General features: G+C 48.3%; 1 protein-coding gene across 12 annotated transcripts in view; it reads right to left on the bottom strand.

Moving 5' to 3' along the window:
* LOC140393996 (voltage-dependent L-type calcium channel subunit alpha-1S-like) overlaps positions 1–14,511 on the bottom strand; it is an 804,045-nt gene that overhangs the window by 482,604 nt on the left and 306,930 nt on the right. For all 12 annotated transcript variants that reach the window (XM_072480735.1, XM_072480727.1, XM_072480737.1 and 9 more), the window contains one exon: positions 5,318–5,424. In XM_072480735.1, coding sequence (XP_072336836.1) covers positions 5,318–5,424 — 107 coding nt within the window. The remainder of the gene's footprint in view (positions 1–5,317; positions 5,425–14,511) is intronic.

Genomic DNA, 14,511 nt, shown 5'->3' with positions numbered 1-14,511 from the left:
TACTCATTAACGTGTACGCTCCCAACTGGGACGATACAAAATTTATTAAAGAGGCCATGGCGGAAATCCCCGACACAGCGACGCACCGACTGTTCATGGGGGGGTCTTTAACTGTGTACAGGATCCACAGACAGACAGGTCAAACCCCAAAGCAGGGAAGACCTCGAACATGGCAAAAGAACTCGGACGGTTTATGGAGCAGATGGGGGCGGTGGATCCTTGGAGGTTCACCCACCCAGGGGAGAAAGAGTTCTCCTTTTTCTCCCAAGTACACAACGTATATACCAGGATTGACTTCTTTGTGGTAGGGAAATCAGTGCTTCCAGGGCTGGTCAAGGCGAAATACTCTGTAATCGTAATCTCTGACCACGCTCCACATTATATGGATGTGAGGTTGGACACGGGCAAGGCCCAGGGCCCCACATGGAGGTTGGACACTGCACTACTGGCCGACAAGGTCTTCAGCGAGAATATCACAGGCCACAGCTGAATATACAAAAAAAAAATCAAAATGGGGAGGTTTCACCCTCCATGATCTGGGAGGCGCTAAAGGCCGTGATTAGAAGGGAAATTATCGCCTTCAAAACGCGATGAGACAGGGAGGAGAGAGCAGCCAGGCAGCAGCTGGTTGACTCCATACTGGAGGTATGAAATGCAAATGAAAATCGCTTATTGTCACAAGTAGGCTTCAAATGAAGTTACTGTGAAAAGCCCCTAGTTGCCACATTCCGGCACCTGTTCGGGGAGGCTGGTACAGGAATTGAACCGTGCTGCTGGCCTGCCTTGGTCTGCTTTCAAAGCCAGTGATTTAGCCCCTGTAGACGGTAAATATTCCGAGGCCCCGACCATAAAGCTCCTGGCGGAGAGGAAGGGACTTTGACCAGCTCTCATAGAATCATAGAATTTACAGTGCACAAGAGGCCATTCGGCCTATCGGGTCTGCACCGGTCCCTGGAAAGAGCACCCTGTAACTCAGTAACCCCACCTAATCTTTTTTTGGGGGCACCAAGGGCAATCTATCATGGCCAATCCACGTAACCTGCACATCTTTGGACTGTGGGGGGAAACTGGAGCACCCGGAGGAAACCCACGCAGACACGGGGAGAATGTGGAGACTCCGCACAGACAGTGACCCAAGCAGGGAATCGAACCTGAGACCCTGGAGCTGTGAAGCAATTGTGCTAACCACTGTGCTACCGTGCTGCCCCACGAGGAAAGCAGTACACCAACTCCGCCATGCACGGGGAACCCTATACGAATATGGAGACAAAGCCAGCCACCTGCTGGCACATTAGGTGAGAAAGCAGGCAGCCACTAGAGAGATCACGCAAATTAGAGACAACAAAGGCACATTAGAAACAGACCCAGACAAGGTAAACAAAATGTTTGAGGCCTTTTACCGGGGGCAGTACATCTCAGAGCCCCCACCAGGGGACTCGGGGAAGAAACAGTTCCTCGATGGACTGGACATGCCATGGGTGAGGACAGAAAAAGCGGCCTGGATGCACCGCGAGAACTGGGAGAGATCATGGAGAGTGGAAGGCGCCGGGACCAGATGGGTTCCTGGCGGACCTCGAGAAAGAATTTGCGATAGCACTGGCCCCACACCTGCGGGAGATGTTCACAGACTCGCTGGCGAGGGGCACACTGCCACCTACACCAGCACAGGCCTCAAACTCGCTAATACCTAAGAAAGACAAAGACCCAACGGAATGCGGTCATACAGACCCTTCTCCCTACTGAACGTAGATGCCAAAATATCGGCCAAGATCCTAGCCAAAAGGCTGGAGAACTGCGTACCAGAGGTGGTCGCAAAGGATCAAACGGGCTTAGTCAAAGGTAGACAGTTAACATCAAACATCAGGTACCTGCTGAATGTGATCCTGACCCCATCCGGGGAGAGAACACCTGAGATGATCATCAATGAAGGCCTTCGACAGAGTCGAGTGGAAGTACCCCACAGAGGTACTGGAGTGGCTCGGGCTCGGATCAGGGTTCACCTCCTGGTCGCACACCAGCCCTCCGTACTTGCAGCTGCACAGGCGCACCAGGCAGGGATCGACCTCACGATCGAACCACTAGCGATCAGAACAGCAAAGAACTGTAGGGGGACCCAAAGGGGAGGCAGAGAGCACAGAGTCTCATTCTACGCAGATGACCTGCGTTTGATAAGGTTCCCCACGGTAGAATACTGCAGAAAATACGGAGGCATGGGATTCAGGGTGATTTAGCAGTTTGGATCAGAAATTGGCTAGCTGGAAGAAGACAAAGGGTGGTAGTTGATGAGAAATGTTCAGACTGGAGTCCAGTTACTAGTGGTGTACCACAAGGATCTGTTTTGGGGCCACTGCTGTTTGTCATTTTTATAAATGACCTGGAGGAGGGCGTAGAAGGATGGGTGAGTAAATTTGCAGATGACACTAAAGTCGGTGGAGTTGTGGACAGTGCGGAAGGATGTTACAAGTTACAGAGGGACATAGATAAGCTGCAGCGCTGGGCTGAGAGGTGGCAAATGGAGCTTAATGCAGAAAAGTGTGAGGTGATTCATTTTGGAAGGAATAACAGGAAGACAGAGTACTGGGCTAATGGTAAGATTCTTGGCAGTGTGGATGAGCAGAGAGATCTCGGTGTTCATATACATAGATCCCTGAAAGTTGCCACCCAGGTTGAGAGGGTTGTTAAGAAGGCGTACGGTGTGTTAGCTTTTATTGGTAGAGGGATTGAGTTTAGGAGCCATGATGTCATGTTGCAGTTGTACAAAACTCTGTTGCGGCCGCATTTGGAGTATTGCGTGCAATTCTGGTCGCCGCATTATAGGAAGGATGTGGAAGCATTGGAAAGGGTGCGGAGGAGATTTACCAGAATGTTGCCTGGTATGGAGGGAAGATCTTATGAGGAAAGGCTGAGGGACATGAGGTTGTTTTCATTAGAGAGAAGAAGGTTAAGAGGTGACTTAATTGAGGCATACAAGATGATCAGAGGATTGGATAGGGTGGACAGTGAGAGCCTTTTTCCTCGGATGGTGATGTCTAGCACGAGGGACATACCTTTAAATTGAGGGGAGTTAGATATAAGACAGATGTCAGAGGTAGGCTCTTTACTCAGAGAGTAGTAAGGGTGTGGAATGCCCTGCCTGCAACAGTAGTGGACTCGCCAACACTAAGGACATTCAAATGGTCATTGGATAGACATATGGACAATAAGGGAATAGTGTAGATGGGCTTTAGAGTGGTTTCACAGGTCGGCGCAACATCGAGGGTCGAAGGGCCTGTACTGCGCTGTAATGTTCTACATCTCGGACCCACAAAGCAGCATGGAAGGAATCACTGAGCTCCTGAAAGAATTTGGTGCCTTCTCGGGCTACATCCTCAACATGAGCAAAAGCAAGATCTTCCTGCTGAACCCGCAAGGGGGAAGGGCAGCACGGGTGGGACTGCCGTTTAAACAAGCCCGACACAAACGCCGCTACCTGGGGATCCAAATCACTCAAGACTGGACCTGGATTCACAAATGGAACCTGACCAATCTGACAGAGGAAGTAAAGAAGGACCTGCAGAGATGGAACATGCTCCCACTCTCCCTCGTGGGGAGAGTGGAGACAATCAAAATGAACGTGCTGCCCAGGTACCTCTACCTACTCAGATTCATCCCAATCTATGTTCCCAAGGCCTTTTTCAATTCATTGGACAAATTAATCATGGCGTTTGTATTGTGGAGGGGGGAGAATGCTGGGATCCCAAAGAAGGTCCTACAGAAAACAATGTCCCGGGGGGGGGGGGGGTGCTAGACCTCGCAAACGTACTGTACTACCACTGGCCAGCGACAGCAGAAAGAGTATGGGATGGATAAAGGAGCCAGAAGCTGAGTGGGTGCACACGGAGGAGGTCTACTGCAGGGGGACCTCACTTAAGGCCCTCACCACGGCGGCACACCTATCCCCACCCAAAAAACACTCCAGCAGCCCAGTGTTCGTAGCCAACCTGCAGACCTGGAACCAACTATGGCAACAATTCGGCCTGACCGAAATGTCCAACAAAGCCCCCATCTGCAACAACCACAGGTTCACACCAGCGCTCACTTTTGAAGGTAGAGACAGGAAGGGGGGGACACCAACAGTCAGGGACCTGTACACTGATGGTAGGAACACAACACTGGATAAACTGATGGAGAGATTCCAACTAGCAAAGGCCAACAAACTCAGATACTTGCAGCTTAAAAACTTCCTACGGAAGGAGACAAGGATATACCCATGGACAACGGACACTACCGGACGCAGACATTCTAGGCAGAGGGAACTGTAGCAATATGTACGAACGACTGATAGAGAGGGCCGATAGAGAGGTCACGACGAGGAGAAAATGGGATGAGGGAGGATGGAGCCATGCCGGAAAATGGCAGTGTTCGGGGTATCAGACCAGCCAGATCTCATCATGGGGAGGAGGGCGGACACCCTTGCCTTTCCATCCCTGATCGCCTGCCGTAGAAACCTGCTCGGCTGGCAATCAGCAGCACTGGCTGTCCGACCAATCAGAATTTCTCCAGATGGAGAAAATCAAATTCACCATCCGAGAGTCGGATAATGGCTTCCTCAAAACATAAGAGCCATTCACTCGACTGTTCCGGGACCTGTTTGCGGCCAACAAACAAATAAACAAGTAGCTAAGAACCAGGGGAAAGTAGCCAGGACATGATAGAAGAGAGGGAAGGGAGGGAGGACTGGGGGTGGGCGGGGAGAGCAAGAGGAAGTAGCCAAACCCAGCAGGAAAGAAAGGGTAGGAGTAAAGCAGGGGTGGGAGGGGGGGGGGGGGGGGGCAGGGGTAGGGAAGGGAGGTGAGGAGGCTGGGAGGGGGGGAGGCAGGGAGGGAGGGAGCACAGGGGAAGGAGAACAACAGAGTGGAAAGCCTGAAGAGTGGAAAGAGGAGGGAACACAAACTGGGGGAAGAGTGCAGGAGATGAAAATGACCAAAACAAGAACAGCAAGGCGAAAGAGAGAAAGAAAGATCAGGAATAAGCAACGACAGATGTCTGAGCTGAGGCAAATGGACATAAACAACAACAAAAAAACGACCAAGAGATGCTAATCGCATCAGGGGCACACCCGGTTTTGGTTTGTTTGTTTTGTGTAAGAAAGACCCCTTGTTCTGCTATGTGTTATGAAATTTTTTACTTCCTGCTTTTTGTTTTTCTGTAAGTATATCATGTATAGAACCAAATAAAAATATTTTTAAAAAATGATTCCGTATTATCCTATGATTCAGTGATTCTGAGCAAAGTTGTCATTAAAAAATCAGTCATCTGGAGATTGGATCACACTTACTGAATTCCGAAAGAGATGAGTGAGACACCGACCACCAACAAGTCCAACATATTGAAATAATTCCGACAGAAGGAGCCTTTATGTAGGAAAGCACCATAAGTTGTCATCTATGAAGAGAGAGAGATTTTTTAATTCCAATTAAGGGGCCAATCCACCTACCCTGCACATCTTTGGGTTGTGGTGTGAGACCCACGCAGACACAGGGAGAATGTGCAAACTCCACACAGACAGTGACTAAGAGCCAGGATCGAACACGGGATGTCGGCCAAAATAACATAGGTTTGAGCAGTAGAGCGAGTGAGAGAGGGTGTTCAAGACAGAGAGATAAAGGTAGTGAGAATGGGGGGGTACTTGGTTTACTGAGCGAGAGAATGAGAAACTCTTAGCAACATCGAGAACACTTTCAAGAATTTCTGATTATTTTAAAACTCCATAGATACCTGGAAGCTAATCTAGAAGAAAATCTTTCTGTCCATCCTACCTGTGCAGATTCTTCAAAATCGCAGTCCTGCTTCACCACTGCCTGAATTCCTATAGGTTGCTCATTCTCCAATGCCTACTCAACTCTCTTTTTAAACTCAGTTTGCAGCAGCTTTACAGTTTGAGTATTCCACTTTGAGTCAACACATTTCCCATAACTTTCGCTCTTAATCTTTTTCCAATGATTTTGAATCTCTGCACTCCATTTACGGAAGATATTCTCTTTCAGAACAACCCACCTTGGAAGAAGTTCCCAGTCCCCCCACACTCCCTCCCCAGCATCGCTCCATCCCTGACTTCCTCCTCGGCCCCTCCCCAGAGTATGAGGCCGATCCATTCACCTAAAAGCTCAGAGTGCTACTTGTGTCATCAAAACATATTGTTTTTAAAAATCTTTTTATTGGCATTTCTCATATTTATGAACAATTGTACATATACATCATAAAATAGGCCAGGGTTTAGAGAACCCCAAAGTATATCATGGAGTTCACCAGACTCACAACTTTTAATAGATTTTTGTTATGGGGAGAACAAGGGCCCACTTTACAGGTGTGATGCAACAGAGATCTAAAGTATTTTTTAAACAAAAAAATGATTATTCTATGAATCCAGCAGAGGGCAGCAGAGCGGAGCTGCGGATTGGCTGTTGTGGGGAAAATTTGCATCAGTGCATTGCGGTCACTGTATCCAGAACATATACCTGAGCAAGACACCCTTCGTTTCAAGTGAAAGCAAGCATGGAGCAGAGGGCAGCAGAGCAGAGCTGCTGATTGGCTGTTGCTGGGGAAACTTTGCATCAGTGCATTGCGGTCGCTGTACCCAGAACGTGTACCTGAGCAAGACACCCTTCTTGTTCAAGTGAAAGCAAGCATCCAGCAGAGGGCAGCAGAGCGGACCTGCTGATTGGCTGCTGTGGGGCAAATTTGCATCAGTGCATTGCGGTCACTGTATCTAGAAGGTGGTTTGTGGAGGAGCTGTTGTCAAGTGACAGTTAAACCCCAAACACTTATTCAGTGTTTCCCACCCTACCTCCTCCTCTAACCAAAACAAAAACAATCACTGTAAGGATCCCAGCCGAGGAAAGATCAAGAGGGAGATTCGAGGGCAGGTAGAAGTAGAAAGAAGTTGAACCGTGATGTCACAGCCTGCAGGTAAGTGATTGGCTGGTGACTGGTAAGTAGTTTTTCTTTTCCCTGAGGTGTTCTCGTGCGGGGCCCAGTGGTTGCTGAGTGATTGCTGAGAAGGGGAGTAATTTTTTAAAAACTTACTGTTGGGAGTTTCCAGCTGAATCCGGTCGGAGTGAGGACAGAGTGACTGCTGGATAAGTAGTAAAGATTTAAATTGTTTGCGCAGGCCCATAACAGCTGATTGCTGTTCTGGTGCAAGGCGCAGGGGTTGCTGGTTAAGTGTTATATTTTTACCTGTATTTAAGTTGAGCGGTTCCTAAACCCTAGACACTACACTTGTAGTGTCCCCCACCCTTCCACCTCCTCTAACCTAAGGAGTAGAGTGAATAACAGGTAAGCTCTTTCTTTCTTTTTCTTGTTTTATCTAAAGGGGATGGCAGGGAAGGCAGTGCAATGTTCCTCCTGCAGAATGTTTGAGGTGAGGGACGCCGTCAGTGTCCCTGCTGATTTCACCTGTGGGAAGTGCACTCATCTCCAGCTCCTCAGAAACCACGTTAGGGAACTGGAGCTCGAGCTGGATGAACTTCGGATAATTCGGGACGCAGAGGTGGACATAGATAGTAGCTTAGGGATGTAGTTACTCCGAAGAATCAAGATAGATGGGTGACGGTGAGAGGGGCTGGGATGAAGCAGACAGTGCAGGGATCCTCTGTGGCCATTCCCGTCAGTAACAAGTATACCGCTTTGGAAACTGGTGAGGGGGATGACCTACCAGGGGTAAGCCACGGTGAACGGATCTCCAGCACTGACTCCGTCCCTGTTGCTCAGAAGGGACGGAGGGAGAGCAGGAGAATAAAGAACAAAGAACAAATAAATGTACAGCACAGGAACAGGCCCTTCGGCCCTCCAAGCCCGTGCCGACCATGCTGCCCGACTAAACTACAATCTTCTACACTTCCTGGGTCCGTATCCCTCTATTCCCATCCTATTCATGTATTTGTCAAGATGCCCCTTAAATGTCACTATCGTCCCTGCTTCCACCACCTCCTCCGGTAGCGAGTTCCAGGCACCCACTACCCTCTGTGTAAAAAAAATTGCCTCGTACATCTACTCTAAACCTTGCCCATCTCACCTTAAACCTATGCCCCCTAGTAATTGACCCCTCTACCCTGGGGAAAAGCCTCTGACTATCCACTCTGTCTCTGCCCCTCATAATTTTGTAGACCTCTATCAGGTCGCCCCTCAACCTCCGTCGTTCCAGTGAACACAAACCGAGTTTATTCAACCGCTCCTCATAGCTAATGCCCTCCATACCAGGCAACATTCTGGTAAATCTCTTCTGCACCCTCTCTAAAGCCTCCATATCCTTCTGGTAGTGTGGCGACCAGAATTGAACACTATACTCCAAGTGTGGCCTAACTAAGGTTCTATACAGCTGCAACATGACTTGCCAATTCTTATACTCAATGCCCTGGCCAATGAAGGCAAGCATGCCATATGCCTTCTTGACTACCTTCTCCACCTGTGTTGCCCCTTTCAGTGACCTGTGGACCTGTACTCCTAGATCTCTCTGACATTTAATACTCTTGAGGGTTCTACCATTCACTGTATATTCCCTACCTGCATTAGACCTTCCAAATGCATGACCTCACATTTGTCCGGATTAAACTCCATCTGCCATCTCTCCGCCCAAGTCTCCAAACAATCTAAATCCTGCAGTATCCTCTGACAGTCCTCATCGCTATCCGCAATTCCACCAACCTTTGTGTCGTCTGCAAACTTACTAATCAGACCAGTTACATTTTCCTCCAAATCATTTATATATACTACAAACAGCAAAGGTCCCAGCACTGATCCCTGCGGAACACCACTGGTCACAGCACTCCAATTAGAAAAGCATCCTTCCATTGCTACTCTCTGCCTTCTATGACCGAGCCAGTTCTGTATCCACCTTGCCATCCCACCCCTGATCCCGTGTGACTTCAACTTTTGTACTAGTCTACCATGAGGGACCTTGTTAAAGGCCTTCCTGAAGTCCAGAAAGACAACATCCACTGCCCTACCTGCATCAATCATCTTTGTGACCTCCTCGAAAAACTCTATCAAGTTAGTGAGACACGACCTCCCGTTCACAAAACCATGCTGCCTCTCACTAATACGTCCATTTGCTTCCAAATGGGAGTAGATCCTGTCTCGAAGAATTCTCTCCAGTAATTTCCCTACCACTGAAGTAAGGCTCACCGGCCTGTAGTTCCCTGGATTATCCTTGCTACCCTTCTTAAATAGAGGAACAACATTGGCTATTCTCCAGTCCTCCGGGACATCACCTGAAGACAGTGAGGATCCAAAGATTTCTGTCAAGGCCTCAGCAATTTCCTCTCCAGCCTCCTTCAGTATTCTGGGGTAGATCCCATCAGGCCCTGGGGACTTATCTACCTTAATATTTTTTAAGACGCCCAACACCTCGTCTTTTTGGATCTCAATGTGACCCAGGCTATCTACACACCCTTCTCCAGACTCAACATCTACCAATTCCTTCTCTTTGGTGAATACTGATGCAAAGTATTCATTTAGTACCTCGCCCATTTCCTCTGGCTCCACACATAGACTCCCTTGCCTATCCTTCAGTGGGCCAACCCTTTCCCTGGCTACCCTCTTGCTTTTTATGTACGTGTAAAAAGCCTTGGGACTTTCCTTAACCCTATAGTTATTGGAGACTCGATAGTTAGAGGGACAGATAGACGGTTTTGTGGCAACAAAAGAGACACACGGATGGTACATAGGTAGGAAAGGGGACAAGGATGTCAGGCAGGCTTTCAGGGAGCTAGGATGGAAGCTCAGAACGAGAACAAACAGAGTTGTTATCTCTGGGTTGTTGCCCGTGCCACGTGATACTGAGATGAGGAATAGGGAGAGAGAGCAATTAAACACATGGCTCCAGGGATGGTGAAGGCGGGAGGGATTCAGATTTCTGGATAACTGGGGCTCTTTCTGGGGAAGGTGGGACCTCTACAGACAGGATGGTCTAGATCTGAACCTGACGGGCACAAATATCCTGGGGGGGAGATTTGTTAGTGCTCTTTGGGGGGGTTTAAACTAATGCAGCAGGGGCATGGGAACCTGGATTGTAGTTTTATGGGAGATTGAGAGTATAGAGGTCAGGAGCACAGATTTGACTTTGCAGGAGGGGGCCAGTGTTCAGGTAGGTGGTTTGAAGTGTGTCTACTTCAATGCCAGGAGTATACGAAATAAGGTAGGGGAACTGGCAGCATGGGTTGGTACCTGGGACTTCGATGTTGTGGCCATTTCGGAGACATGGATAGAGCAGGGACAGGAATGGTTGTTTCAGGTTCCGGGGTTTAGGTGTTTTAGTAAGCTCAGAGAAGGAGGCAAAAGAGGGGGAGGTGTGGCGCTGCTAGTCAAGAACAGTATTACGGTGGCGGAGAGGATGCTAGATGGGGACTCTTCTTCCGAGGTCGTATGGGCTGAGGTTAGAAACAGGAAAGGAGAGGTCACCCTGTTGGGAGTTTTCTATAGGCCTCCTAATAGTTCTAGGGATGTAGAGGAAAGGATGGCGAAGATGATTCTGGATAAGAGCGAAAGTAACAGGGTAGTTATTATGGGAGACTTTAACTTTCCAAATATTGACTGGAAAAGATATAGTTTGAGTACAGGAGATGGGTCGTTTTTTGTACAACGTGTGCAGGAGGGTTTCCTGACACAATATGTTGGCAGGCCAAGAAGAAGCGAGGCCACATTGGATTTGGTTTTGGGTAATGAACCAGGCCAGGTGTTGGATTTGGAGGTAGCACTTTGGGGACAGTGACCACAATTCGGTGACATTTACGTTAGTGATGGAAAGGGATAAGTATACCCCGCAGGGCAAGAGTTATAGCTGGGGGAAGGGCAATTATGATGCCATTAGACATGACTTGGGAGGGGTAGGTTGGAGAAGTAGGCTGCAAGTGTTGGGCACACTGGGTATGTGGAGCTTGTTCAAGGAACAGCTACTGCGTGTTCTTGATAAGTACGTACCGGTGAGGCAGGGAGGAAGGCGTCGAGCGAGGGAACCGTGGTTTACCAAAGAAGTGGAATCCCTTGTTAAGAGGAAGAAGGAGGCCTATGTGAAGATGAGGTGTGAAGTTTCAGTTGGGGCGCTTGATAGTTACAAGGTAGAGAGGAAGGATCTAAAGAGAGAGCCAAGACGTGCAAGGAGGGGACATGAGAAGTATTTGGCAGGTAGGATTAAGGAAAACCCAAAAGCTTTCTATAGGTATGTCAGGAATAAAAGAATGACTAGGGTAAGAGTAGGGCCAGTCAAGGACAGGGATGGGAAGTTGTGTGTGGAGTCTGAAGAGATAGGCGAGATACTAAATGAATATTTTTCGTCAGTATTCACTCAGGAAAAAGAGAATGTTGTGGAGGAGAATGCTGAGACCCAGGCTATTAGAATAGATGGCATTGAGGTACGTAGGGAAGAGGTGTTGGCAATTCTGGACAGGCTGAAAATAGATAAGTCCCCGTGGCCTGATGGGATTTATCCTAGGATTCTCTGGGAAGCCAGGGAAGAGATTGCTGAGCCTTTGGCTTTGATTTTTATGTCATCATTGGCTACAGGAATAGTGCCAGAGGACTGGAGGATAGCAAATGTGGTCCCTTTGTTCAAGAAGGGGAGTAGAGACAACCCCGGCAACTATAGACCGGTGAGCCTCACGTCTGTTGTGGGTAAAGTCTTGGAGGGGATTATAAGAGACAAGATTTATAATCATCTAGGTAGGAATAATATGATTAGGGATAGTCAGCATGGCTTTGTGAAGGGTAGGTCATGCCTCATAAACCTTAACGAGTTCTTTGAGAAGGTGACTGAACAGGTAGACACTAGGGTAGAGCAGTTGATGTGGTGTATATGGATTTCAGTAAAGCGTTTGATAAGGTTCCCCACGGTAGACTATTGCAGAAAATACGGAGGCTGGGGATTGAGGGTGATTTAGAGATGTGGATCAGAAATTGGCTAGCTGAAAGAAGACAGAGGGTGGTGGTTGATGGGAAATGTTCAGAATGGAGTTCAGTTACAAGTGGCGTACCACAAGGATCTGTTCTGGGGCCGTTGCGGTTTGTCATTTTCATAAATGACCTAGAGGAGGGCGCAGAAGGGTGGGTGAGTAAATTTGCAGACGACACTAAAGTCGGTGGTGTTGTCGACAGTGCGGAAGGATGTTGCAGGTTACAGAGGGACATAGATATGCTGCAGAGCTGGGCTGAGAGGTGGCAAATGGAGTTTAATGTAGAGAAGTGTGAGGTGATTCACTTTGGAAGGAATAACGGGAATGCGGAATATTTGGCTAATGGTAAAATTCTTGGAAGTGCGGATGAGCAGAGGGATCTCGGTGTCCATGTACATAGATCCCTGAAAGTTGCCACCCAGGTTGACAGGTTTGTGAAGAAGGCCTATGGTGTGTTGGCCTTTATTGGTAGAGGGATTGAGTTCTGGAGTCATGAGGTCATGTTGCAGCTGTACAAAACTCTGGAACAGCCGCATTTGGAGTATTGCGTACAGTTCTGGTCACCTCATTATAGGAAGGACGTGGAATCTTTGGAACGGGTGCAGAGGAGATTTACCAGGATGTTGCCTGGTATGGAGGGAAAATCTTATGAGGAAAGGCTGATGGACTTGAGGTTGTTTTTGTTAGAGAGAAGAAGGTTAAGAGGAGACTTAATAGAGACATACAAAATGATCAGAGGGTTAGATAGGGTGGACAGTGAGAGCCTTCTCCCGCGGATGGAAATGGCTAGCACGAGGGGACATAGCCTTAAGCTGAGGGGTTTAACTGAGAGGACAGAGGTCAGAGGTAGGTTCTTTACGCAAAGAGTGGTGAGGCCGTGGAATGTCCTACCTGCCAACATTGAGGGCATTTAAAAGTTTATTGGATAAGCATATGGATGATAATGGCATAGTGTAGGTTAGATGGGTTTTGTTTTTTGACTTCCCATGTCGGTGCAACATCGTGGGCCGAAGGGCCTGTACTGCGCTGTATCGTTCTATGTTCTATGGTATGTTGCCTCCCGGGTGCCAGGGGCCGTGATGTCTCGGACCATGTTTTCAGAATCCTTATGGGGGAGGGGGAACAGTCACAAGTCGTAGTACACATCGGTAGCAACGACATAGGTAAGAGAAGGGACGGGGATTTAAAGCAGGAATTTAGGGCGCTAGGGTGGAAGCTGAGAGCCAGGACAAACCATGTTGTCATGTCTGGTTTGTTGCCGGTGCCACGTGCTAGCGAGGTGAGGAACAGGGAGAGAGTGCAGATAAAGACGTGGCTGCAGGGATGGTGTAGGAGGGAGGGTTTCAGGTACGTGGACAATTCGAGCACATTCTGGGGAAGGTGGGACCTGTACAGACAGGACGGTTTGCACCTGAACCAGAGGGGCACCAATATCCTAGGAGGGAAATTTGCTGCGGCTCTTCGGGGGGGTTTAAACAAATTTGTCAGGGGGATGGGAAAATGAGCTGTATCCAGAAGCCAATGTTGAAAATAGTGAGGTACTGAGGAGGGTATCAAGGTCGCAGGAGTGTACCTGCAGACAGAAAGGTGGGTTGAAGTGTGTCTATTTCAATGCAAGGAGCATCCGGAATAAGGTAGGTGAACTTGGAGCGTGGATTGGTACTTGGGACTACGATGTTGCGGCCATTACGGGGACATGGTAGAACAGGGACAGGAATGGTTGTTGAAAGTTCCAGGGTATAGATGTTGCAGTCAGAGTAGAGAAGGTGGTAAAAGAGGTGAAGGAGTAGCATTGTTAATCAAGGATAGTTTAAGCCTGCAGAAAGGCAGTTCGAAGGGGATCTGCCTACCGAGATAATATGGGTCGAAGTTAGAAATAGGAAAGGAGCGGTCACGTTGTTAGGAATTTTCTATAGGCCCCCAAATAGTAACAGAGATGTGGAGGAAGAAATTGCAAAACAGATTATGGATAGGTGTGGAGGTCTCAGGGTAGTTGTCATGGGTGACGTTAACTTTCCAAACATTGATTGGAACCTCTATAGATCGAACAGTTCGGATGGGGCAGTTTTTCTACAGTGTGTGCAGGAGGGTTTCCTGACACAATATGTGGATAGGCCGACAAGAGGGGGGGCCACATTGGATTTGGTACTGGGTAATGAACCGGGCCAAGTGTTAGATTTGTTTGTGGGAGAGCACTTTGGAGATAGTGACCACAATTCGGTGACTTTCACTATTGCAATGGAGAGGGATGGGGCCATACGGCAGGACAAGGTTTATAATTGGGGGAGGGGTAATTATGATGCGATTAGGCAAGAATTAGGGAGCATAAGATGGGAACAGAAACTGTCTGGGAAAGGCATAAATGAAAAGTGGAGCTTGTTCAAGGAACAAATACAGTGTGTCCTTGATAGGTATGTCCCTGTCAGGCAGGGAGGAAATGGCTGTGTGAGGGAACCATGGTTCACAAAAGAGGTTGAATGTCTTGTCAAGAGGAAAAAGGAAGCGTATGTAAGGATGAGAAAACAAGGTTCAGTTGGGTCGCTTGAGGGTTACAAGGTAGTAAGGAATGAGCTAAAAAAGGGCT

Source organism: Scyliorhinus torazame, chromosome 17 (genome assembly GCF_047496885.1).
Source record: "Scyliorhinus torazame isolate Kashiwa2021f chromosome 17, sScyTor2.1, whole genome shotgun sequence".
NCBI classification, from domain to species: Eukaryota; Metazoa; Chordata; class Chondrichthyes; order Carcharhiniformes; family Scyliorhinidae; genus Scyliorhinus; species Scyliorhinus torazame.
This window is presented reverse-complemented; position numbering and strand designations above follow the sequence as displayed.